Here is a 26,653-nt window from a genome sequence, read left to right on the forward strand (position 1 = left end):
CTTATGACTTTTTTTATTCTCTTTCATTGCTAAGGTTGTGTTTTATGTGTACCATAAAATGGTCTAATTTTGATAACCTGTACAACTATCCCTTTTGCCCCCTGTTGGCTATTGCCTTGGATATGCTCGTTATGTGAGACAACGTAAATGTATAATCACTCTGAGATTTTGTGTACTCAAGTTGCTCTCTTTGAGGCACATGAGCCGAGATCTACATCAGTTACAAACTAATCCATTTCTCACTGATTGATTACACTATTTTATGAGCTTAATGAACCTAAAGTGTATATAAATATGGTTGCTCTGTGTGTATTTGCTATACTGTTGTTTTATAAACAAGAGCTAATTTCTTATTATATCATATCTACCTCTTGGGTATTTTGTGTTGCTATGAATTCTTATTTTGATATTTCTGTAATATTGATAGGTGAATGTGTTCAGACAACCCAGAAGCAGCAGCAGCAACAACAACAACAACAACAATGACAACAACAACTTGCAATTCAGCCCAAGCCTGCACAATTAGCTTTTGATATTAGCAACTACTAGTAGTGAATCTTGGCCTACTGGATAATTTCTTCCTCCAACAAGAACAATAATTCTCAAAGGATGATCACTTTACATCCACAACAAAACATGCTCTTCTTTGATATCTACATAATTATGTCCTTTGCTTCAATGACAATGTATTCTGCAGGTCAAAATTGAAAAGTCAGCCATATGAAATTATTGATTTCATTATTAAATTCCCATTTATTTTTTTTACTGTTATTGTTGTAGTATTGCAGAACCAACTAACTACAGGACACACTGCATGTGTACCATGTGTGGCATGCACTCATACACACATTATGCTGTGCAGAGTGTGATGTATTACATACATGTGCATGTACTCAACATTCATCATTTCTATCATGGTGTAGTAGGAGACACAATAATGTCAGAAACAGTAGCTGGCAATAGATTTAGCATTTTGGCCAGTAGAGGGCTTGTTGACTACACTGCCATAAGTAACATGTGAGTAGCCCCTAGTATGGTTGTTGAAATTGTCTTGTGTCTTCTGATAATTGTTGTTTCATGACAAGGCCAAAGTTGTGGGTACATGTATCAATGGTTAGACCTGAAACTTTGCAATGCTAATCTCACACACTACTGACAACTGGTCATTGTCTCTTGTCAGAAACTGGTCAAGGTACATGTACATGTATTATAATCGGTTTGCTGCTGGCTGCATTTAGACAGGTGACAACTGTTTGTGACAGCCATTGAATGGGTTTTTGCCCCAAGGAAAATGTTGTGGCTGTTGCGATACGTTGGCTGGTGCTCAGGGGTGCCTACAAATGACAGACTTGACTAACAGGGAAACCCTATTATAACTAGGTCACCGCCACCGGGACTGCAGATTTTACCTTGTTATATAATACGTACCTCATTGTAGACCCATTAAAGACACCAGCTAAATACAGGAATGAAAAATCGGTACTGCTGAGTTCACCTTGTTAGGAGCAATACCTCATTGTAAGCACACTTGTTATTACAGCGTTTCCCTGTACTTCCCTCAGACAACATACAAATGTACAACCTGTATGACAATATAGACACATGGCTTTGCTGGTAATATGTTACTACATACATTTACTCTGAAAACACTCTGGTGGGTGCTGTCAGTAATTTTTCAAATACAGTCTGCCATCTTGACCAGGCAGGAAAGAAAGCTTTTGGGGTTCAAAACAAGTCAATGCAATTCCCATCCTCCCTCTTTACATACAACTTTTAAGTTTCCAATCATAACTCAGTTCCAGTGCATTGACAATGGGTGACACAAGAAAGATATTATCTGTTCCAGTTATAGCAAATACTGACTTTTTATATTTCCTGCTTTCAGTAAAAGGAAGTGATCTTTGCCATCAAATTTTCATTAAACATAAGCAGAGACTCCACCCCCAAGCACCTTCTGATCTGGAAATTCTCCCGCCTGAAACCCCTAGCAAACGGAATCTCCAACTTGACGTGCGCGAAGCACATATCACGAGTGCGAAGTTCCTTGCGGTCGGGGTCCAGGGCCCGCTTGGGCCCTGGAAGCTCTAATACAGGGGAAACTCGGTATAACGAACACTGCTATAACGAGATATCGGTTATTACGAGGAAATTTTCCCGGTCCCAAATTTCCTTCCACACAAGTCTATGTAAAATGCTACTCTTATAGCGAGATCGGCTATAACGAAATAACTGCTATAACGAGATAAATTTTGTCACTTCCAAACAAAGAAAAACATAGCCAATCAAACCTGTTATAGCGAGGTAAAGCAAAATGTCCTCGGGTAAAGCTTTACTTCGCCTGTGCTATCACCTTCCGAGATTGTAAATCTCGATGCGCCAAAAACTGTCTTGTACACACATATTTTCTTCAGTGCACTCCAGCTAGCACCGCATGTTGTACGTGTATGTGTGTGTGTGGGCGCACACTGATACATGCAGAAAATGTGGTGGGACGGCCATATGTATACATGACATCATCATGACGTTTAGCAGGTGTGAGGCAATCTGGTGCTGTGATTGGCTTTCTACGTAGGGAATTCCCCATCTTCACACACACACAGTCATAATGTGCATACAGAATGTGTCACATACACACACAGCATTGTGCAGACCATGTTATATCCCACACACCCATACCATAACCAACTAATCCACAGACGATCTTGACACAATCGCAAGCTACCCGGTATGTAATTTACAGATTCAAACATCTACAATTAATCAGAAACACATTCTTGATATTGGATTTCATTGGCGAAAAACATCTTCTTACCCATAAAGGTGAGCAATTCCCTCACACTCATTATCAAGTTATCAGTATTGATTGAAAGATGATGGGTAGTCCCACATGTGCAAATAATTGTCTTTATGTTATGCTTTCTTTTATATGCCTACTGATATAACGAGATATCGGCTATAACGAGGAAAATGACTCGGTCCCGACCATCTCGTTATATCGAGTTTCCACTGTAATTAGGGTTCTTGATGCTCTCTTGTGCTATCTAAGGCTTATTTCTCAACATACGAAGACAAAAAGTAAGAAATCATTTCACGCGGGAGAACAGAGCCAGGGCGGGAGAAATTAAATCTCAAGCGGGAGAACGGGAGATTTTGCAAAAATGGGCTTTCGGCGGGAGATCTCCCGTCGAAAGCGGGAGAGTTGGAGTCTCTGCATAAGAACCACATTAGATTTCATTTGTGCACATATTGACATTCACAAGTCTTTTGGACATAAGTGAAGGTTACCATACTTGCCATGCGGGCTGATTTTGAAAGGTATTAAATGTGAAAAAAAAAGTATTGTACTCTTTTATCAAATGTAAATGACAATCTTACATGTCCAAATTGATTTTTTCTTTGGAAGTGCATGGGTGGGGAGAAAATGCCCAAAATACTTAAATGTCCTGCGGTCCATTTCATAAAAGTCTTACGAGAGACTTTTCACTCATTAGACACACTTATCAGAGACTTCATGAAATAGATTTGAAAGTCTAATATCTAATATATAGCTACATATGAGCGACTATGGACATTCTGAGATATATGTAAAGACTTTTATGTGATGACTTCATGAAATGGATCCCTGGTCAGCCAAAAAACTCAGTACAATGTGTGTGCACTGTGAACATCATCACAACGACCAAAATGACAGATTTTCTGAATGTTCACCTGAATGTTCAGATCACTGGGTAATCTCTTTTGCTTTTTTTCTGCTCTTTTTTTTTTGATCTTTCCAAAGCAAAAAAAAAAAAAAAATCTCAAATATCATTATGATATTCATAGCTGCAGATCACTCTATATCAGAAGCTATAATAATTGTCCAACACCTGATTTGTCACTTCCAAGTTTCACTTATAACAATATCAAATGTTTAGTGACCCCTTGCAAACCTCATGAACATTTCACGAATCATCAAACGTAAGAGTCCTTATTGTTTCAATGCAGAGTCTAAAGCTCACACGGTAACCTGCATCGATCCACACAATTTCCACAAAGTCTGTGAGAGTAGGCTGTGATAATGAACATGAAGTTTCGGAGTTTTGCCCACCGTAAGTATGTGTCAAACAAATTTACTTGCAATGGCAAAGACTTTTGAGAACTCCGGTCTGCTGCGGAGGTGTGAGGGTATTGGGACCTTGATCCGCGTGCCCGTGGGATTGCCATTCTCTTCCAGGAGGATGATATTGTTCGTGTCAAAGCGTGGCAGCATGCTAGCTCCGGGCCGCTTTACTCCGACAATCAGTGCCTTCTTCTTCTGACCTCTGACAGCGACGAGTATCTTGTCACCGACATTGCCCACCCGCTGTTTGTTGTAGACGTGTATGCAGCGAGGTGGTTTGTGCCTCACATTCTCTGCACCCAGTGCAGAATTGTCCACACAGCGCAGGCGGGACAGTAGGATGATCGCTTGGCATGGCGTTGTTGTGCTGTCGAGGACAGAGAAGAAAAGTGTTGTAAGCCAAACATCTGCAAAGCTTTTACTTCAAATACAAACTTGGCAATTGTTATACAGGTGCATTACATAATGTGTGTAACTGACTCCGAAAGACAACAAGTTTGAGTTTTGTTTTATAAAAAAAGTAGTCCAGCAAACATGAAACTAGGTATTTCCATGGTAAAAGGGATCATTTCAGGGATGTTGCATTATTTTGTTTCATTGTGCATTACCCTCAATACAATATGATCTTCTAGAACACTTTAATGACAGATAACTTTGCCCCAAAATTGCTTCCAACAAGCAGTCTATGAGAATTTTTGCAAATATGAGAACTTTGGGCAAACATGGTACATGTATGTTGGACTGACATCTATGTATGAAGATCAAATAAAGAATATTCACTGAAAATTTTGTTTTTCATCTGAACAACCTGATAGTGATTATAAAAGACAAGTACAGGCCTACAATTCTATGAAACACTGTGTTTTATGCCATTTCTAGACTTGGTAGTGAATATATATTACTTTTTGTCAGTCCAAGTACTATACAACATAATAGATCTAACTCAGTTGAAGATGATTTTCATGCTGGTTCCTTTATATCATGGTGTTGTTAGAGGGCATTCAGAATGGCATTCATATAAAAAAAAAATCATCACAATAGTGAATTATACTGAAAGTGATCAGATGGTGAGGCATAACGTCTGCTGTGGGAAATAAAACCTTGCCATTATAATGTAACATCAACTTACCTGAAGGCTCTGGAGACGTCTTTCAGTAAATGTTGGTGAGCACTCAATGTCTTTGATGTCAACATAAAATTCTTCACAGCAGCCATCTACCAAAGCAAACGACACAGCAAAATATGTGTTTACTTGTCAATACAAATTGAGCCACATTACGATTTCATAGTGAATGATATTGAGCAATCATACCACAAAAATCAATTTTACTGAAGTCCTTCTAAGTTGGACATGAGTCCCAATTTTCTTTTGGAGGCAGAAGACAAAAGAAAAAAAAAAGGGGTGAAAAATTCCACAAGTCAAATTTCTGTGTACTCCCAGTGGATTTTACCCACAAAACGTCATGACATTGACTTCAATTCTAAAAGCGTCTTAACCCTTTCTGTGCCTGAGACTTTGGACAGTGTGTACGATGCTATAGGGTTTCTATGTGAATCAACACTTTAAAAAACACACACAAAGGGTTTAATACAGTGTATGTTTCACATCCACTTGCTTCATTGTTCACATCCAAAATGAAAACATCTTGAGTGTAAAACCACTCATACAAAAATACTATCTATATCACAACATCCCATGTACCTACACATGTATCATACTTTAAGTCACACTCTCAAGTCAGTGCTATCACTCAACTGCGACAGCATGCAATGGTGCTTTTTACCTCAGGTCATGTGAAGAGCAGTACTTAGACCAAATGGCAATAGCAAGAATCTTTGGTGTTAGATACTATCAATCATGCCAGTCATGCAACAATGTGAAATATACCTCTCCCAGAAGCTGTCTAGGATATGTAAGCACTCTTTTTTTTTTCTGCCTTTGAAAGAAATCTCTGTTGAAAACCACTTATACTTGTAAACCACATAAAATTCAGAATAACAAATCAAGCATGTAAAAATGCGCCTCATACGAATGTCCTGTTGAGTTTCAATCAATTGCAAGACTTGCAACTGATTTTTGGGATTAGCAATTGATTGCAACTTTCTTGCAACGCCCCGTAGTGTAAAAGTGGATATTTTCGCGCAACTAATTTTTCGTGCTTGGCCGGGTAAGAAGAGTTTCGCGTGTTTTTAATTCCGGGGAATCAAGACACCATGCACAGGAACATATGGCAAGCAAAAATATTTGCGTGCTTTTATTTTCGCGCTAGTTTCTGGTTGCGCGAAATGGGCGAAAATTTCAACACCGCCAAAATTTCCATTTTTACAGTACCGGTACATCTTTGCTAGAACAGACAACCACATATACATGTAGTAAGTCTACTACTCATCGACCACCTATTTTTAGATCAACTACCCTTGCGCAAGGGCTTTCTCGTATATAAAATCAAAAGTATGTGTGGGACAGGGCGCAATGGAGAAATTAGGGGGAAACACAGATAAATAATCTGAGGAAACACTGAGGAAAAAGAATTGATGAAAATCCATATTAGTAAAACACATGATTATCATTAACACATCTTTGCCATTCACTAGATTTATGTGCTTTATCAATGGAAGAATGGGCGGTCGATTAAAATGATGAGATTGCACTAGTGCACAGTATACAAATGACGCACAGCGAGTGTGTCAGTCGGAATTGTGTGCATAAGGTAACTATGGAATGCTTAACCCACAAGGCAAAGCCAAGTGAGTTTAGAGGCGAAGCCGAGTGGGTTTAGGCTAAATTCCATAGTTACCGCATGCACACTATTCAGACTCGAAGCACAAATAAACATGTGCGTTATCTGTGTTATAGAATGGGTAATTTTCTTGTCAAAAATCCATTTTTCTATCATGTTACCAATGGCAAATTTACTGAATGCATTTCATTTTGGCTTACCATGTATGAGAGCCCCAAAAATCATGCATCTAGTACTTCACAAAGAAAAATAAAAGTACTGGATGCATGATTTTCAGCAAACAGGCGTCTAGTACCGAGTGTGCTAACGCTTGCTTAGTGCGAGTGCGCGAACCTTTGCTACAAGTGCGTGTCCTATTGCTACAAGTGCGGGATAACATGTTTATCATTGTGACACTGCGTGCAGCCGGTAAAAAATCGACACATACTAGTAGCTCTTGACCAATGAGATCACAGGATTTCCTCTACCCATTCTACAATGAAATAAAAAAATGTCACCTGAGAATTCTGCGTACGTGTATAGTACAAGCCTACAACTACAAGTCAACAATCCGGGCGGGGGTACAATGGACACGGCCCCCCCTTTAATTTTGTAAAGACACCCCCTCTTCACAAATTCCTGGATCTGCCCCTGCAATTTGAGCCTGTGAATCATTATGTGTGATACAAATCCGAGGACGAGGTATTTTCTGCCTTGAGTGAAATGACACAGTATGACTGAGGGTACCACCTATCATCACCCAAAGGACCTGCAGCTTATCTATTCCAAAAGTATACAAAAAATTCGCCTCAGTCTTGCCTCAAATACATATGTATGCCATCCCATACTGCAGTTTCGAATATAGTGACCGTCTTGTTGATTCTGAATCTCCGTAACGTAGTGAAATAACGCCATTTTAGTGCGTGCAGTGCATTTTCTTTGCGCGGCTTAAAAGGGTACCTCAACATCAGCACCCCCTCCCTCAATAAAATACACATGAATTTCACAGTCATGCGTCATGCTCGCAATTTACTATATCAATTGGTATAGTCTATACTAAGCAGATGTGTAACCGAACCGTGTCTAGCTAAGTTTGTTAGTTTGTTTAATATGAGTTTGTTTTTCGCGTCTTAATTATTTTCAAGCTTGTAGCACTTATTCTCAATGGCATACATACTTTATCGTTCTATACGCTAACAGCTATGATACGCAGGGTGCCGATGTTTAGGTACCCTGCCGATACGTGGTACCCTTACCATGCCCACACTATCTTACTAATCTAAAAGTAAAGAGGTTCTGTAGGGTTGGACCTACTACTCATCGACCGCCTAATGTTTATTTGCTTGATAAAAATATTTGACACTGAAATTCACATAAAAAAACTTGACCTACATGATTAAGAAAATCCAGCTCTATCAAATGCCGTTGTTCCCTTTTCGATTCGAAGTTTCAGTGCAAAAATATCGCTGACGAACTTGCGTGGCCTCGTTTCAGCTCCCCGCGGTAACGCTTGTTATTAGGATCAACCGCTGTTTTTGCATTGACAATGCACGCAAACCGAGTTGTATTGAACACCGTGTTGTATGAAGCTTTTTGGAAAGAGTTCCTTATGTCCCCCCCCCCAACCAACTTGCACAAAATAAACAAACCAAGAGCTATTCCCCCTTTTAATACTAATAATAAACTGAATAAAGGTTATGGGAAGTCTTCCCATAAATGGCATAACCTTTATTTAGTCCATTATTAGTATTAAAAAAAATAGCAATCTATCCATTCTTTGCAAACTAGAAGTGGTCTAGTGGGGGGGGGGGGGGGGGGGACATAAGGAACTCTTTCCAGCCTTTTAACTTCCATGTTAGACATTACGTTACGATTCGGTGAAGATATTCATTCGAAATTTTGTCCTTGATTAAAACCATTAATAAACAGTGAATTTTCGCTTTTTCCAACACCATCCTCATCAACAGTCAAAGCCAATTCATCGTTATGTGCCTTGCGCGCAGAGAAGTGCATACTATTAAAGTGTTCAGTGCGCCAATTAATACGCGGTCGGTTTAAAAGAAGGTGGTCAATATGTATTACTATTATCATAGAGTGTACTTCTTTTAGGGCTATCATATCATACATTAGATAGAAAGATCCGTCTGTCCGGAGGACTCTTTTATATTTTGCCATTGACGCTGTCCTCAGTGGAGGGGATCCGTTAAGCCAGACGCAGTCTCCGCGCGCGGAACATTCCCCGACGGACAGATACAGACCGATCTTTCGGTCAAATCATACACAGGTTATCTACGCGAAAAGTGAACCTAAAATTCTATGTACGGGACTACGACAACGCAAAACCTCGTTACATTGCATGCTCGCGGCCTCGCAGGGAGGGCAGAGCAGCCTTTCTTCTCCAGTATATCATGCGCCTTTTTTCACACGAAACTCTATTAGTTACATAGCTCTTACAGTACACTAGCGTTACATGGATACAAATGCATTACATCTAGGCTTAAATAATTTTTACCTCTTCTAGCAGAAATTTCTGAGACTTGCCTAGCCGAGCTCGACGAGTTGATGATAAAGTGTATAACGCCCTCTCGCGATCGCATTTATACATGCAATGGTATTTACGTGTGTGTATTTTCTTTCCGATCATCGGATCGGCCGGACTCATCGATTTGTTCCCGAAAATAAAACGCTTTCAAACGGAGAGTGTGATTGCGCGTGGGTCCGGTAACCGGCATTTTCTGTCTACCAGTGCCGTATATAAATGCTCGTACCTACTTGGCTCGTCGAATTATCATGTGTGATGCTGCTTATGAAGTTTAGTAGAGTTTTTAGTCACAGCGTACATTTCTACACCACCGACGGGCATCATTCAGCATCAAGCCTGACCTGGGAATACGACAGTGTCGAAAGTGAGAGCCGAACTTACACAGTGCGGGATATCTGAGCTGCTCAGCGGTTTAGCATTCAGGAACTAAAAGGTGAGATTTATTTTATTCCGGTAGAGTAACGTACGATGGAATCGTGTAATAGAAAGTAAATACAGTGTAAATAACAGTAATTATCAACCCGTCTTACGACCCGATCGGTGTCAGCCCAGGCCCCAGCGCAGTCACGTCTAGCGGCTGTGCTTGCCTTGACTATTGTCTTTCACTCGGCTCCCCTAGCACAGCACACCGGCTGGCTCGGCTCTCTTGCCCGCGCCCACCCGCTTTCTACGTTGTTTGTCTCCCATTCCAGTTGGTCAGCGACCGCCTGCTACGCATGTAAAACCTTAAAGGACAAGTTCACCTTCATAAACATAAGGATTGAGAGAATGTAGCAATATTGGTAGAACACATCATTGAAAGTTTGAGGAAAATCAGACAATCCGTTCAAAAGTTATGAATTTTTGAAGTTTTTGTGCAGTACCCGCTGGATGAGAAGACTACTGCAGTGTATGAATAACTTAGATGTCACATGCGTACAACAATATAAGGAAAATATAAAGAGAATTTCACAAAATTCCATCTTTTGAAAAAAGTACACATTCCCCTGACTCGTTACCGATAAATGTTATGGGTAATATTATTCCCCCTGCCTTTAGAAAGAGGCAAGTCAATTGCTCTTTTATTATGTGAAAAAAGTGAAAATATGTTGAATTTTCTTTTATATTTTCTTTATACTGTTGTACGCATATGACTCACAAGCTGTAGTAGTCTCCTCATCCAGCGGTTCCAACACAAAAATTTAAAAAATTCATAACTTTTGCATCGATTGTCCAATTTTCCTCAAACTTTCACTGATGTGTTCTACTAATATTGTTGCATTTTCTCAATCCTTATGTTTATGAAGGTGAACTTGTCCTTTAACTATACACAGGACAGGTATACGCACAGCGTATTAACAGCGTCTGGTCGGGCTAGTAAAACGTTTGCTTTTGCATGAGGTCATATTTTGGCACGGGAGGTCGAATCTTGGTGCAGGTTTTTGTTTTTGTTTTGTTTTTGTTATGTTTCCAGAAATTCTACTTATTGTCTCCCTAAGGACCCTAGTCTGTGTGACTCTGGAATCAGCAGTGCCAAATACAATTCCCAATCCCCAATCCCCAATCTAATTCCCAATGAAAATTACAAAAGAATACAATTTTGGAGAGTTTTTTACGCAGCAGTATCATAAGGAATTTTTGTGGCAATTTTGATAACGATTTCGAAGTCGATTCTGAAAACATCTAATAAAAACTGATAAGGAAACTAATGGCATACCATAACTTGATTAAAACTTAAGATCATCTCTAGTCTTGTGAAACACCCTCAACAGATGTCCAGGTCAGAAAGCAGCTAGGCGTGAAATTTTGCAGCGTATGAATGCTGCCCTAGGAGCTACGCCTGTAAGCAACCAAGTTGGAAGAGTGGGTGTATGTTGGGGGCCAAGGGGGGGGGGGGGGGGGTGTGGATGTCCCCCTTCCATGGTAATGTGATCTGGTGCATACTAACTAAAATATTTTGACTTATTCGCCAATTAACAAATAGATCATCCCAAAATGTGACTTTTTGGTGGTTGGAAATCCATCTTTGTTTCTTTCTTTAGTTTATTTGTTTATTGGAATGCTTTTTTTTTTTTAGGCACAAGAAAAATGTATATTATATGCATATATGCAACTGTGAGAAAGACCTCCGAGGCATGAGTCTCACTTATCTATTACTGGTATGTTGGACTTGGTAATGTAGCTCTGCCCCACCCCCACGCACACACACACCTTGGGTTTTTAAACAAAAAAAAATGGGGAGAATGAAAAAAAAACACCCAAATCTCTGACTTTTCCTGGGGGCTCCACGCGAGATTCTTCCCATTGAATAAAATGCAGAGAATACTGGTTTTTATGATCCCTTATATTTCATTTCAAATGGGGAAACTCCACTCTGTGTACCTCTGTGTTTGAGTTCAATTCAACAGCAAGAATTAAGTCAAACAAACAGTTCTATAGTGTAAAAATTTAGTCAACAGACCAGCAGCTCCATAGTAATAAAATTCAGCAGTTTCACATATTGCATGAAAAATGTGATTGCTCTTGAACACTAGAAATTAAGACATTGGTTTTATTGCTTCATAACCGTCTGAATGGTTCATTCACATAAATAAAAATATTCTAGAATTGATCTTCTCAGCAGTAATGCATCAACTCCGTATACCCCATCTCCATAACAAAGTCATAATTGCATAGTAATACAATTCAAAAACAACTTGATGTAAAGGTCATGATCTATTTTTCTTGAATTTATATCAAAGAACTAAAATATACCTGGAGTTAGATACAGCTGACATTGACCAAACTCATGGTCTCAGGACAGTGTTAAGAAAAAAAATAAATGATGTTGTCTTGAAATGATCACATACTGCATATACATGGGATAAGTCTTCTTCTTGTTGTTTTTTTCCAAAGTGCAAAAATACAACCTGAAATATGAGCACGACTGCGGTATTTGTCATCTATGCAATCTTGAAAAGGACTGTTGTTTGTTTATTCAAGAAATGGGTAGGAAAGAATTCATTCATAGAGTTCATACCCTGTAACTAAAATCAAGTGGACTACAGTAAATCTCAATGACTTCTCTTATTTTATGCTACAAATTTGTATGGAATAAATTTTAAGAGACCCAAGTAAAAGTATTTCTTATTACTCCAAAGTTATGCACATTTCATAAATCAACTTTCAAGAATAAGGACATGTAATGTATGTTTCTTAAGGCAGGAGGTTATTTTTACAGCTCACTTGAGATAATTATTGTTCTGTTTTCATGTGAATAATGAGGAAGCATTGAATACTTACAGCAAGCAACCACAGCTTTGAGCTCTTCCCAAAGAATTTGGCAATGATGGTAAAGTGCCTTGCTTAGGTGTACAACTGCTGCAGCCAGGGGACTCGAACCAGGGACATCATGATTAATATTGACTTATCTACTGAGACACAACAGCTCAAGTGCATATCTACAGTGTACTTGATGAATGTTGTACACACAGACAGATAACAGACTATCTCTATATCTGTTTTAACCTGTTGCCATCTGATTATAATCAGAATATCATGCAGGGAAGTGATATTTGGGTATGGGCTTTGATAACTTCAGACAATATCAGTAGCTTTATCCTGTAATGGAGATACTCTAGATCATTTGTACATGATGCATATTGCACACATTGTGATATATTGGTAACAGACAAGTCAGTCAGCCTTTATTTGTCAAAAACAAAAAACAAAACCCACATTACTTAGTCAGTGTCATATTGTATTCAGAGGAGATCAACAACTTCAAAAAGGTAATGAAAATTCCTCTTTAGGCTCTTTAGGAATGTAATGTTTTAACATCAGCCTTAGATGTACAATGTGTTTCTTGTGAACAAGAATATTACTTTTATAGGATTAATTACTTCTCTTGCAACAAAGAGTGCTAATTAATGATACATAATTGTATGTACACAATTTATAAACAATATACAGATGATTTTGTAAAAACAGAACACAGCCAGAATTTCAAAGGTTTTCTGAACTTGTGTAATCAGGGAGTACAGGTACAGCATTACCATGATATCTCTACTAGTACTTGTACATGTACATGGCTTCAAGTTTTATTAGGATTCCCAAGGAAGGCCTTGTTACAACATTGCAAACTGTTCTGCGTTTGAGCTAAGCTCATGCAGATTACACAATCCCAGTTGACAGCTCTGCTAATAAATTACCTAATCTGCCATGGACCCTGACGTGAAAAAAAAAGAAGAAGTGTGGAGTAAACATGGGAAGATGTGCCTGCCAAAAAATGATATAAATGAATAAATTATAGGGGAAAAAATGTAAAAAGAGATAAAATCTTGATATCATCCAGATATGTCTTGATTGAAAACTTGTCAAAGTCATGCTGGATAACCATCACAACAAAATATCCTCTTGCTGTAATCTTATGATAATGCTTTGTGCATCTAGGCACATCTGTTTGATTCATGAGCTTTTGTTTGGAGGGGGGGGGGGGAAGGGGTAGGTGGGTTATACTGTTTTATTGTATCGAGTGTAGAGTAAATATTTGACTGAAATACTTTCCTTCTGTGTTTGGAGGGAGAGTTGCAGTTCCTCACTCACTGTGGTCAGCAAGTAGTTGAGAGAGTTTCAGCAAGTTTTAAGTGTTTTTCAAGTGTCCCCCTTTAGCTCACGACGTTGCAGCTTCTTTGAGAGATGGCAGTGGGAATGACATGATTTATGGTGAAGAGCACATAATGGCAGGTGGGTCAATATGACCTTTACCAGCCCCGGATTGCCTTCCTCCATGGCGATTTGTGGCCCACAGCATTCTATTTGTTTTCAATTTGATTTGGATGGGGGGGGGGGGGGGGCAATTGCATTAGTGGATGGTACTAATTTTATGTCCATCCCACGCATGATACGTCAGTGGGCCAGGAATTGAATGATTTCTCCATATACTTGTAGTATACCAGTAGCTATACCACGTTGAATGGACTGGGAGTATTATACATGGCTCAAACCCAAGCCCATACAGTATCACATAGAGATATTCAAGCATTATACTTTACAGTATCCAAATGGATGCATGTATGAATAAGAAAGCCCCCCGCATTGATGGTAAGAGGGAGAGAGAGTGAAATGTGAGGATGGTTTGTGATACAACTGACCTATGCATCACATGTGATATCTCTAACATTTTTGAAATCACTGCTCCGAATGGTAAACAACACCTTTAAGTTTGGCATTGTTTAGGACAGGTTAGGTTAGTAAATTTGGTATCCCAAATCTCTAAATTTGGCAAACTTTTTTTTTCAAATTTTGACCTGATGAAACTTTTATGTAACGATCAAAAGCTTACATTGTCCCATAGACTCATATTAGTAAAGAATATTACTAGAAGCAACCAAGGTACATGTAAATGCAGAACTTTGTTTGTATTGAATCTTCAGGCAATATTGCCCTGTACGCTGATGACCAGAATTGTAATACAGTACACACAGTTGTTTGATGAATTACACATTGTAATACGGGTTAAAGGTCAGTCCTTTAAATGAAAGGTCAAGATTAATGGACTTCATTGAAAGGTTAAAGGACACCTCTGGATAATTTTCAGACTTTTACATTTGAACAACTATAAATTAGTTCTACTGAGTACAGAGTTTCAGAGTTCACAGTGATTGGGGTGATGAATAAGAATGTTTTCAAAATTTAAAACAAATTGCAATGAACAAGGATGATGACATGGCAGCCTCACCATAAGAATGCATGAGTTGGGGCTCAAGGAAGCAGAACAAACAAAGGAGGCATGCATAGATTTCACACAGGTGAACATGTTAAGAAAGCGGTATTGTAATGAAATTACACTGCTAGACTTCTGAAATATGTGAGGCTCCTATGTCATAAACACTGTTCAGTGTAATTTGTTTAAGATTTTTCAGAGTATTGGTTTCTTTGCTGGAGAACCACAATAAATTCCACAAATCTAGTATGGAGCTGTCAATTTATGTACTACATGATGTGAAAATATGAAATCTGTCCAGAATGCCCATGCTTGTGGTAGAACATAATGATTATGTGAGAAGGCAGAAGCATCTACTGTACAATGAGGAATGTTCACATGCATTTTAATTTCGCGAATTTCACGAGCGCCAAGGTTCGCGAAATTAAAATGCACACAAAAGTTCTTGTCTACACTATATGCATTGAATGCCAGTGGCAATTCGCGAATATTTCATGCCGCGAAAAAGGCCGTCAGCTCCAATTCGCGAAAATCTCATGCCGCGAATATATCATGTTTTCCAGTATTCTTTGTCATCTATGTGCTGCAGTTGATGTGCTCTTCTTGATACATTGTACAATGTACTTTACTTTACAATGTACAATATCTATGTTGTCTTCAGTATGGTATTTCTGTGTAACCTCATCAACAGCAGGTAGCAAAATCATGTTTGATATGAGTATCAGAGTAATAATTACACAAATTAGGAGATATTAAAGGGATCGTATAGTTTTGGTTGAGACCTAATGTCAGGTTTCTAACATTTTTTGGTGAGATAATGAGAAACCTCTTGTGAAATATGAAAGAGCGTGTAATTCCTCGAGGAATTCAACGTTTATTTGATGAAAATCGGTTTTGAAATGGGTGAGATGTCCAAAACAGAGCAATTCTAGTAAAGTGTGGGACCCACACTTTATAACGATTGCTTTGTTTTCCTTTGTTTTTGGATGCTTCAGTCATTCCAAACCCGATTTTCATCGAATAAACTTTGAATTCCTCCTAAAATGGTATGCACTGTACTATTTCGTAAGTGTTTTCTTGGTATCTTGCAAAAAGTTAAAAGCCCAATTCTCATCTCCACCAATACTGTACTATCCCTTTAAGCTATTTTATTAGAGGAAAGAGCTTTCCATCGAACATCAAAGTTTCACTTCTTTCAGCCATAGAAAATGTACATGGAAAAGACATTTGTGATGCCTTATATTCTAATGTTTATGAAACCACTTTGATAATGTAAAGAGTTTCCCCTTAGGCTCTGTTTGCTGTGTGTGTCACCTTGGGAGACCTGTCATGCATATTATACACTCACATGATAGTACTTACATTGTAATCTCCGCAGCCAGCTGGGTGATTAGCAGGGAAGAGGTCAATGTGCATGGTTCAGTGAGATATCAGTTTGAGATGATGGAAAAGGGATCCCCTGAAATGTCAGCTTTTTCCACTCCAGAAAGATTTGTAAACAGCATCCTGTGATCAGCAGGTTTGCATTCACAGTGTACATTGTACATAGCATCAAGTCTTCACACCTCCTCAATAAAGTAGGTAGTTGTTTTGTACACAAATCTCATCTTAGTTATTTTATGTCTTTACCATTTGTACGTGAAGAAGAAGTGATATTTTGCACAGTATGTAATAACTCATAGGAGATGTTGGTTTTGTGATGCTTTGTTCAAAGTTCAGTGTATATTATTAACGTCAATAGGCACTTCAGGTTTTTTTTTTCATCGATTTCTAAGGCCAATTTTATTCATGAAATGCCCTTTATTTTGTCACACTAAGTGTATTTTTGGAGGACACAGCCTTCTTGGGTCTATACAACCTGCTTTTGTGCTCACCCATATCCAGGATTGTAGATACTGTCAGAACCTACAATTGTAACTTACAATGTATACTCCTTCTATGAGGAGAAAAACTCTTACACTATTTTTTTTAATAGATTCATTTTGTATTAGAAAAACAACAACAACAACAACAACAATTCCACTAAAACAGAGTAGAGCAAGATAAGTAAAGCTTTAAAGTTCTGTAATCAGATGGCATAGCCCATAAAAGCCTGTCATTAGGTGCAGGCATGAACTCATTACAACTTACTGCTATCATACTATCATGTATGATAATGAATTGTAAACTATTTCAGGGGCATAGAATATATTAAAAAAAGAACAGTATTAGATATCATACTGCATCATATTATATTACACTTTATTTAGTAATCCTCTCTCCCAATTATGTTTGTTTTGCCCAGAACCATTTACACCAATGTGACTGGACTCTAATGTCAGCTGTCTGTCGTGTTTGGAGCTAGATTGTGTCCTGTGGTGGGTGCTTCTGAGATTGCAGGAAAAGCGTGTGAAGCAGCACACCCTGTCAGTTTCTCACCATGTGGGGTGCGACCAACTCCTCCGAAAACTGCAGTCTCCTAGGCAAGAACACTACGGCCATTTCCTATCTCAAGTATGGAGGTATACCGCAGAACATTGCATACAACTGTGTCTGTTATGTGGTGAGTAATTCTGTATACTCATAGATTTGATGAACTACTTGGTGTCATCTCACATGTCAATTGTAACAGCAATGGCAGCTATTGTATGTGCCGAATATTTTGTGAGGTTTTTATTTTAGAGAATATTGCGAGTCAGGTGCTATTCGTGAATTTGAAAATAGCAAAAATGTTGACTCTGATCCCAACATGAATGTGACGTGCACGCATACATTTCTTTGTTCAATACTGTGTTCAATGATCGCAAATTTGACCACTCACAAAATCATCAAGAAGTCACAATTTGTGAAAAATTAGACTCGCTTAATATATGGCGTTTACAGTATATAGCATGGCACTAATTGTCCCCGCCGAACGAGTTCGAGCAGGGGACTATGAAATGGGCTCCGTACGTGTGTGTGTCCGTGTGTGTGTCCGTCCATGTGTCCGTCCGTGTGTCGTAGCGTGCTAACGAGAGTATGCTTGTGTGGCTAGGAGAACAATAGTGCACAATAGATGGCCTTTATTCCGTCAGGCTTGTGTGGCTAAATTTTTTGCTTGTGTGTCTATTTTAACAAAAGGGAGAACAAAGGGGTAGACACAAAAGTATATCACCGTAAGGTCGAACGTCCGTGTGTCCGTGTGTGCGTCCGTGTGTGATCAAAATGTTCAATTTGCTACTTCTCTGTCATTTATGAGCCGATTTTGATTCTGTTTGCTTTATATGAGAGCACTACATGGGAGCTTTGAAACTTCTACACAGAATTTCAGTTGTGACCTTTGACCTTGACCTTTGACCTATATTGTACATTTTGCTACAAAATGCTACTCCTTCGCCATTTCTAACCCGATTTCGATTCCGCTTGCTTTATGTGATGGCACTAGTTGAGGGCGTCAAAACTTGTACACAGAATTTTGACCTTTGACTTCTTTGACCTTTGACCTTGATTTTTTGACCTGTATTGTACATTTTGCTACAAAATGCTACTCCTTCGCCATTTCTAACCCGATTTCGATTCCGTTTGCTTTATGTGATGGCACTAGGTGAGGGCTTCAAAACTTCTACACAGAATTTTGACCGTTGACTTCTTTGAATTTTGACCTTGATTTTTGACCTATCTTGTACATTAGCTATGCTGCTCCTTCGCCATTTCTAACCCGATTTCGATTCCGTTTCCTTTATGTGATGGCACTAGGTGAGGGCTTCAAAACTTGTACACAGAATTTTGACCTTTGACTTCTTTGACCTTTGACCTTGATTTTTGACCTGTATTGTACATTTTGCTACAAAATGCTACTCCTTTGCCATTTCTAACCCGATTTCGATTCCATTTGCTTTATGTGATGGCACTAGGTGAGGGCTTCAAAACCTCTACACAGAATTTTGACCGTTGACTTCTTTGACCTTTGACCTTGATTTTTGACCTATATCGTACATTGCATGGCTACAAAATGCTACTCCTTCGCCATTTCTAACCCGGTTTCGATTCCGTTTGCTTTATGTGATGGCACTACAGATTTGTAGGTGAGGGCTTCAAAACTTGTACACAGAATTTTGACCTTTGACTTCTTTGACCTTTGACCTTGATTTTTGACCTGTATTGTATATTTTGCTACAAAATGCTACTTCCGGCGGGGACATATATTACGCACCGCGTAATTTCTACTTTTCCTTGTAAGTTTAGAAATTGCCACTCTATCCTGAGGACTTTTATCGTTGCCATGGTTGCTGTGAGAGTATTGGCAGTCTCAATTTAGTAGGTCCGTTTATTGTCCAATCAGAAATAGCATGGACATGTAATTCATTATTCAGGCACCGTAATTGACAACATAGTCTCATATCTGTGGGATTAAAATGAAAAGTGATTGGGAAAGTAAATTGAAATACCACATAAGTATGTGCTTATATCCCATCTTTTCTTATGAATTCTCAATAAGCTTACAAATACAAACCTGAAAGTGAGACGGAATGTTTTCTAAACCATGTCATACCATGTAAACATGGTTTGCTCAGCATGCACAGTATGCTGTGGCACAGTGCACTTTGAATGGTTCCCTTCAGGTAGGACTGAACACACCCTCTGTGTCCTGATGATTGTGCTGTATTAAATACTTAATAGCAATTGGTTAATCAGTTTGTTCATTGTTGGAAGAAAGAGACTTGGATAAATCGACTATATGACATGGATGATTCTACTTTGCAGTGGCAATCACAGAAGGTACTGTGCATGTCAATGGTATTTCTGTTACGATTGTATCTAGTGTCTTTGAACAAACATCACCTTGTTTGTATTTATTTTGTTTCCCTGTACTATGTTCATACAGATTCTGGTGGTTCTGTTTGCTATCTTTAGAAAAGTAGCTGGGGATTATGGTCGCATTGCTCTTGTTAGTCAAGGGGAGGAAAGGTAAGTCACATAAGAATTGAAAATGTACTCTGTAACTGTTTATGATGTACAAGGTTGTATCTTGTAATACCTGTTCCAGTCATTGTCTGTAATGGAATACATCCTGGAAGTGAACAGGAAAGAAATTAATGTCTAGATAGTATCTGTGTTATTATTGTCTTTCCTTCACAGTTATGTTTGGCATGTGCAGTAACCGATGATTTGTGGTAAGGATATTCTAATAAACATTGTGCAGCAAGTAGTGCTTACCATTTGTTTCTGAAAAAAAGAATGTCAGCGAGAAAGAAATGTGTCAGTTGATTTAATTTTGTAAAGACTGTTATTAGCACTCAACATATTATTTTCAATATTATAATCATAATTCTACGTGTGTGTGTGTGTGTGTGTGTGCTTGTCTGTATGTGTATGATTTAAAAGTTGCATAGAGCAGATTTTTCATTTGATATTTATTAAGAATTCATAACCAGCATTCACCAAGGCTTGTTGAAGAGTTATTTAAAGAAGGTATAAGAGCATGATTAATCTGAAAGCAGAATCATGCTTCTCTTCTTAACTGGTAACTAGCCAAATACCAGCAAACTCACATTCTTAAGGCATAGTTCTTTCTTGTAGAAAAAGATCAGAGTTAGGGTTACAACTTATATGTGAGCCCAGCAGGCTTGCCTCCCATCCTTGAATCGGCAGGCCTCGAGCTAACCTGACTTAACCTAACTATGAAACCTAGCCTAACCTCAGTGTTGGGTTCTGAAGAAAATTGAGCATTGTGTTAGTGTGTTGAAAGGAACCTATCACATTCTACACCTTTCTGATGAAGCAAGCCACCGGCAAATGATAAATTTACAAGCTGCCAAAGGCAGGTACAACAAAAATTATGGACTTTGAAAACACTGGAAGCTGCTGTAGGCAACCAAGGAAGTGAAAAAACAATCTGGGACTTGTTTTAAATATGAAATCTACTGGAGCTGACTGGAGGCAGTAAAGAATGCTGAGACTGTCATAACCCCAATAGTTCTTTGATGCCATGAAAGTTGCTACACCTTTAGGGAAAAACATGGAATCCAAAGGGAAAAATATGTTGCCATATTCATCATGTTTAGTACTTTTGAGGTTATTTAAGTAAATTTATTTATGCAGTGTGTAGAAAAGAGAAAATGATGGGAAAATCATTTGCGTAAATATACCTTTGATATAGATGCACGCAACAAGTTGTAATCTACTGTAGATGTTGAACAAGTAAATCATTGTCACCCAGTATGCAATTCCTGTCAAAATTCTGAATGTTAAAAAAAAAAAGACAAATCATTGAGGTATTTCAGTAGTGTATGAAAGAAGCTTTAAACAGTGCTTCATGTGTTAACACTCTTTAATGATTTTTTTCATTCATCAATAGACATGGAGCTTCTCATTAACTTTATCTTACTCTCTGAATTAAGTCATGCTTGGAGTGAGATGTTTTTAGAGTGCACAGCTAATGTCCAAAACCCTTATTCTAGACCCGTGCTTGACAACCTTTTTCAACCTTTTTTTCTTTTTTAGGCCCAGTTAGAGCAGATATTACACTCTTTTCATGTTATTTTTGGCTGACATCAAAGCCCACCAGTTGAGAAGTGTTGTTCTTGATGACACCTGAAGTTTGAAAAATGTTATTTGATTAACAGCACCAATATTATGCTATAAAGAAAAGAGTGTGTGATATACTTCAAGTTTCTTGAAGTATCTTTAAACATGTTCATCTCATTTACATATTATCTGAAATAGATGAGAACAGACCATCTTCTAATTTGCAATCAATGTGCATATATCCTCTATGGTCCAATTTTGTTGCAGACCAGCTCGTACTGTAGGTATGCAAGTATGGGCTTGTTCAGTTTCGGTCATTTTCAGTATCTGTGTTCACAATGATGCTATACTTGAAAACTAAATTGCAGGAGTCCTGTGATTGATCATCCTTTAATACAAATAAACCAATAATGATGGTGAATAAATCACACACACAAAAAAAATGTTGGAGACGGCATTCATGTGTGCTTGACAACATCATTATTTCAGTCCGTATTCTCTGTTTTAGTCACATTCCATCAAAGGTCTCATATGGAAGGCAGAGTTAATTCTCAATTTCAGTTGACGGAGTGCCCTTTCAGAAGATGGGCTGAATAGTGGATGCATAATGGATAAGACAGTGATGTTTTATGCAGAGTCGCCATGACAGTGTTATCATCATAGGGAGGAGAGGGGATGCCCATACAGTTAAGAGTGGAATATTCAAAAGGGGGGTCGCTTATGTCTCAAAAATCTGGAGGATTGATGATTTTTGGTAATGAAGATTAAACGCTGTGTGAGAGGATCGGGGAATTGAGTTGATGGAACGACTACCCGGCAATGGTCCTAATTTGTGTAAAGGAGCTCTTCTCAGTACAATGCTTGCACAACTTGTAGGAGAGTACATTAAGATCGAGAGGATCCAATTATTGCCTTTCACTTCTGTTTTGAGCAGTCCTATATGTAGCACCAACAAGCGAAGACATCTAAGCTGATGAGGAATAGTCATATTATATACAATGCAAGGCCAGGAAGAAGAGCAGCGAGAATTTTTTTTTCTGTTTTTCTCTTTCTCTGTCCAAATCCTAGGCAGTATATTTACAGTACCTCCTTGAATTTTATTCCAATATTAGAGAGACAAATTGTGCAAACTTGTATTTATCCAATGTCAAATCAGATCTGGCCTCAGACATGACAATCATTCTGATGAAATATGACAGAAAACAAACATCTGAACACTTCAAAACTTGCATAGAGGTCTTTTTGGATAGTGCTAAGATGTTGATCACCCATTATCACCTGTGCATGCAAGTGGAAGGCGATCAACTGCTCTGTCTTTGACATTAAAAATTTCTTCCGTCGTTAAATCTGCTCAAGTGAGTAGGAGTGGTGCTGTCCCCGTACAGAGTGAGTGATACAGCTGCATGCCGCAGAAAATGGAATTATTCATGGATACGACATTATTGGTGCTCAAAATTAGGCTCCCAACTCCAGTAGTGATTATTGTATGTAGGCATATGGCACAGTGATGCAGGCTAATAGAGATGATTTGGCTTTTATACATTTGTATCAATAGCTCAACTTGAAGGCCAGAGAGAAATTCTGATGAGAAGTATGGCAATATGTTCAATTCTGTGAATTTCTGTGATTTTTAGAAAAGAGAATAAAAGGTCTGCAATTCTTACATGTTTTGATGGTTGAGTTTTTGGTCAAATTGGTTAAAAATGAATGTTGCAACATGGTATATCAGAGCCATTTACGCTAGCATGGCTAGGTTAGAAAAGTCAAAAAGGTGCGTGAATTCTAGTTGCTATGTGGAGAAAGTATAGATCAGGGTGTAGCCTATTTCTATATTTCATCCATATCAAATTCATTTTTGGTAGAGTCAAAAATATATAATTTCAGATTTAATCTGGTACAGGAACCAGATCAAATTTTTAGCCTATAATTGAATTGCTTTGTATAAAGAAAGAGAGAAAAAATACCACAACTGGTCAGCCCACAGAAAGCATTTTTCATTGTGGGAGTACTGTATGTTGCAAACTGTGCATGCTCAAGTATTGTCACACACTGACCATGTAACATCACATTGTCACACAACATTTACATAAGTTTTTTGTTTTTAATTTTGTAGGTCTTTTTTTTATTACTATTTGTTTTCCAGTCAACCATGACATATCAAGTCATACTGCTCCCTTTAAGAACCACTTCTCTCCCCTACATTAGAGTTGATTAGTAGTCGTCTTGTGTTGAGAAAATGAATCAAGTGAGTTAGATCGGAGAGACCCTATCTGCGCGTCTTGAGGCACACAAGAGGAAAAAAAAAAGAAGAAAGAAAATAAACTTAATGCCCATGATGGATCTAAAATGATGGCAGGGTTGATTTACATAGAGCTCTATCGAAAGTCAATAAGCAAGGCTGCTTATTGCACATTCAGAACTGATACGCTTCCCTGCCAGTCTCGTGTGAAGGGCTTCATGTGCGAATAATCGTCGGCTTCCCATAGTGCAGAGAAAACAGGAAATCCCTAAGTAATTGATATTACCATGATAAAGGAAGAAGATTAGACTCACTTGAAGACTCTTTGTAAAGGGTCCTTCTCTCTCTCTGACTTGAGCCACCTAAATCTGCTGCAGTCATTGTTGTTTTATCTCGGTTTTTGTTTTACTTTTGGCTTCAGCAATAAAATTGAAAAGTGAAGTACACATTTGAAGACTATACCTTCATGTAAAATTGCCATCAGACAGTCTAAAACAGGGGCAGCAAAATGCAGAATTTTGGATGCTCAATGTGTTTCATGTTAAGTTAATTGTAATGTAGGAAGGAGTATTCTCCCCCCGCACCTGAATCAACACATGAACAATGGCTATGGCTGTGTAAGGTAGGCTATGGTTCACTTCATGAGTAATGTAATGCAGGGAATACTCAAGTGTTAAATATTTCAATTAATATTTGCTGTGGATACGAGTCATCAAAGAAATTGATACAATATCACTGTTTGGGAACAACATATTTATATGTGAAACTTTCAAGGCATTATTTACCATTTGCAGATGAAACAAATATCCAGCTTAAGTGCTTCTAAAAAGTTCTAAAATGTGAGTTAGGGATAGAAACAACCAATGTAAAAATGTTAGTCAGTATAATCAATGTTATTGTATTGTTAAATATACAAACTGTGAACAATATTAATAATAAAATTGTTTCTCTGATATAATAAACAGTCTACAGTTATGGTTTATTGTAAAAAAAAAGTTATATCTCTTTCTCTTTTTTTGGGCTTTATTGCAAAATTTTTGTATGGTAGGATTTTTTATAATAAAATTGACCTATACATATGAATCAAGTGTGATAACTTGTACATTTTTTTAATCACTGCTCCCAATGGTAAACAGTACCTTTAAAATGTCATTTTTTTCTTGGTTTAGATTCAATTTGAAGACACTTGTACTGTTTTCCTGATGTTACTTGATTTCTTAAATCCAACCCAGTTTGCAGGGAGATTCCTCCCTCCCTCCCCCTCCCCCATTTATCCATCTACTTTCGTTGAGTACTTGCCCTCCTGTGCTGAACTTTGGACATATTATTTGGCTGATATATGGCTTTACTACAGAATGATTGGTGCTAAAGAGCAACAACTGCAGTACTTGCACTCAATTCTGCAATTGAGGCAAGCCGTCATCTGTTTGGTGTTCACTACTATTGAGAGCAGACTGTTTTTGTCTGATGTGCTTCCAATATCTAAAGGTCTCATAAAAAAACTACAACAACCAATCCATTATGTTTTTTACTGAAATAAGCTCTCTAGAATAGAATTAGGTGTTTGACGTCAGTTAGATAAACAATGTTGGTATAACGTTCAGGATGTCATTGACCACCATATTCCAATGTCTTGATGCCATAAAGTGGGATTATATCTTGAGATTAAGCCTCTGCCAGAGAGTATTACTTATAAATTTATATGATGGCTGTATACATTGGCCTTGACATATTATGATCGATTTCATTAAAGTTTATGAAATGTAAAATGGTTATGGTACCAATTTCTCCAAATTATTTAAGAGTGAAATATTTTAGTAAGCTGTAGTCACATAATTTGTAATGTGACATGTAAGTAGCTTAATTTTTGAATGTCTGAAATGGATGAAATATGTTTGCATTTTGTCAGTTGATGATGTTTGCCCATGGATGGTTTGGATGTTATCAATATCAAGTTTGAGCAGAGATAAAGTAGATTACATGAAAAAGTCATACTTGTCTGATGGAGATATACATGTATATTGAGATTGACATGTTGTGAGATATTTCATATTGTGCATGTGTCATTAAAATGGCCTACCTATTTCTCAGAAGTGAAGAAGTAGGATATTTGAGTAACTTTAAAGGGATGGTATAGTATTGGTTGAGATGAGGATTCAGCTTGTAACTTTTAGCGAGATACTTGGAAACCACTTTGTCAAATGTTAAAGAGCATACAATTCTATAAAGAGGAATTCAAAGTTTGTTTGAAGAAAATCTGTTTTGAAATGGCTGAGATGTACAAAAACAAAGTAAAACAAAGCAATCCTAACACATTTTTGGTCTCACCTGTTATTATGATTGCTTTGTTTTGGATATCTCAGCCATTTCAAAACCAATTCTCATCAAAATGTAAACTTTGAATTCCTCTTAGAATTATATTGTTCTTTCATATTTCATAAGAGGTGTCTCATCATCTCAAAAAATCATCATCAACAAATGCTGGAAATCTGGAGCCCCATCTCAACCAAAACTATACGTCCCTTAAACGTAATTTGTAATGTGGCATTCCATTGACTTAGTGAATATCTCATATAGTTCAAATATTTTTGTATTTTGCTGGTTAATGATGTTTTAGCCTGTAGATATTATGGAAAGTCTTTGGTATTACTGTTTAGCCTGATCAAGGACAACATACATGAATATATCACATCAACTTTTCCATAGCCACCATACATTTGGTATATCTTCCACTCTGACCATTGTGGGAGTGTTACGGCACATTTTGGTAAATTACCAAAATGTGCAGCTTTATTTACCAAAATGTGCCGTAACTATGTTATGGCACATTTTGGTAACTGCACATTGTGGTTTAAAAAAAAAGTTACCAAAATGTGCCGATAGT

General features: G+C 37.9%; 2 protein-coding genes across 2 annotated transcripts in view; one reads left to right on the forward strand and one right to left on the reverse strand.

The window, feature by feature from the left end:
• Positions 1-4,099: 4,099 nt before the first annotated feature.
• Positions 4,100-9,372, reverse strand: LOC139737204 (large ribosomal subunit protein uL14m-like). The gene is made up of 3 exons (XM_071647881.1): positions 9,332-9,372; positions 5,229-5,314; positions 4,100-4,466 (listed from the first exon to the last, which is right to left on the reverse strand). The coding sequence occupies exons 2-3, from the start codon at positions 5,312-5,314 to the stop codon at positions 4,100-4,102; spliced, it is 453 nt and encodes a 150-aa protein (XP_071503982.1). The 5' UTR covers positions 9,332-9,372.
• Positions 9,373-9,525: 153 nt separating this feature from the next.
• The window catches only part of LOC139737200 (calcium permeable stress-gated cation channel 1-like), a 64,272-nt gene continuing 47,144 nt past the window's right edge, over positions 9,526-26,653 (forward strand). Inside the window, exons 1-3 of the mRNA XM_071647876.1 lie at positions 9,526-9,794; positions 17,329-17,586; positions 19,888-19,970. Coding sequence (XP_071503977.1) covers positions 17,464-17,586; positions 19,888-19,970 — 206 coding nt within the window. The 5' untranslated portion in view covers positions 9,526-9,794; positions 17,329-17,463. The remainder of the gene's footprint in view (positions 9,795-17,328; positions 17,587-19,887; positions 19,971-26,653) is intronic.

This window comes from Diadema antillarum, unplaced genomic scaffold (assembly GCF_040938485.1).
Source record: "Diadema antillarum isolate AM-2024a unplaced genomic scaffold, OU_Dant_1.0 seq00000685_RagTag, whole genome shotgun sequence".
Classification (NCBI taxonomy): domain Eukaryota; kingdom Metazoa; phylum Echinodermata; class Echinoidea; order Diadematoida; family Diadematidae; genus Diadema; species Diadema antillarum.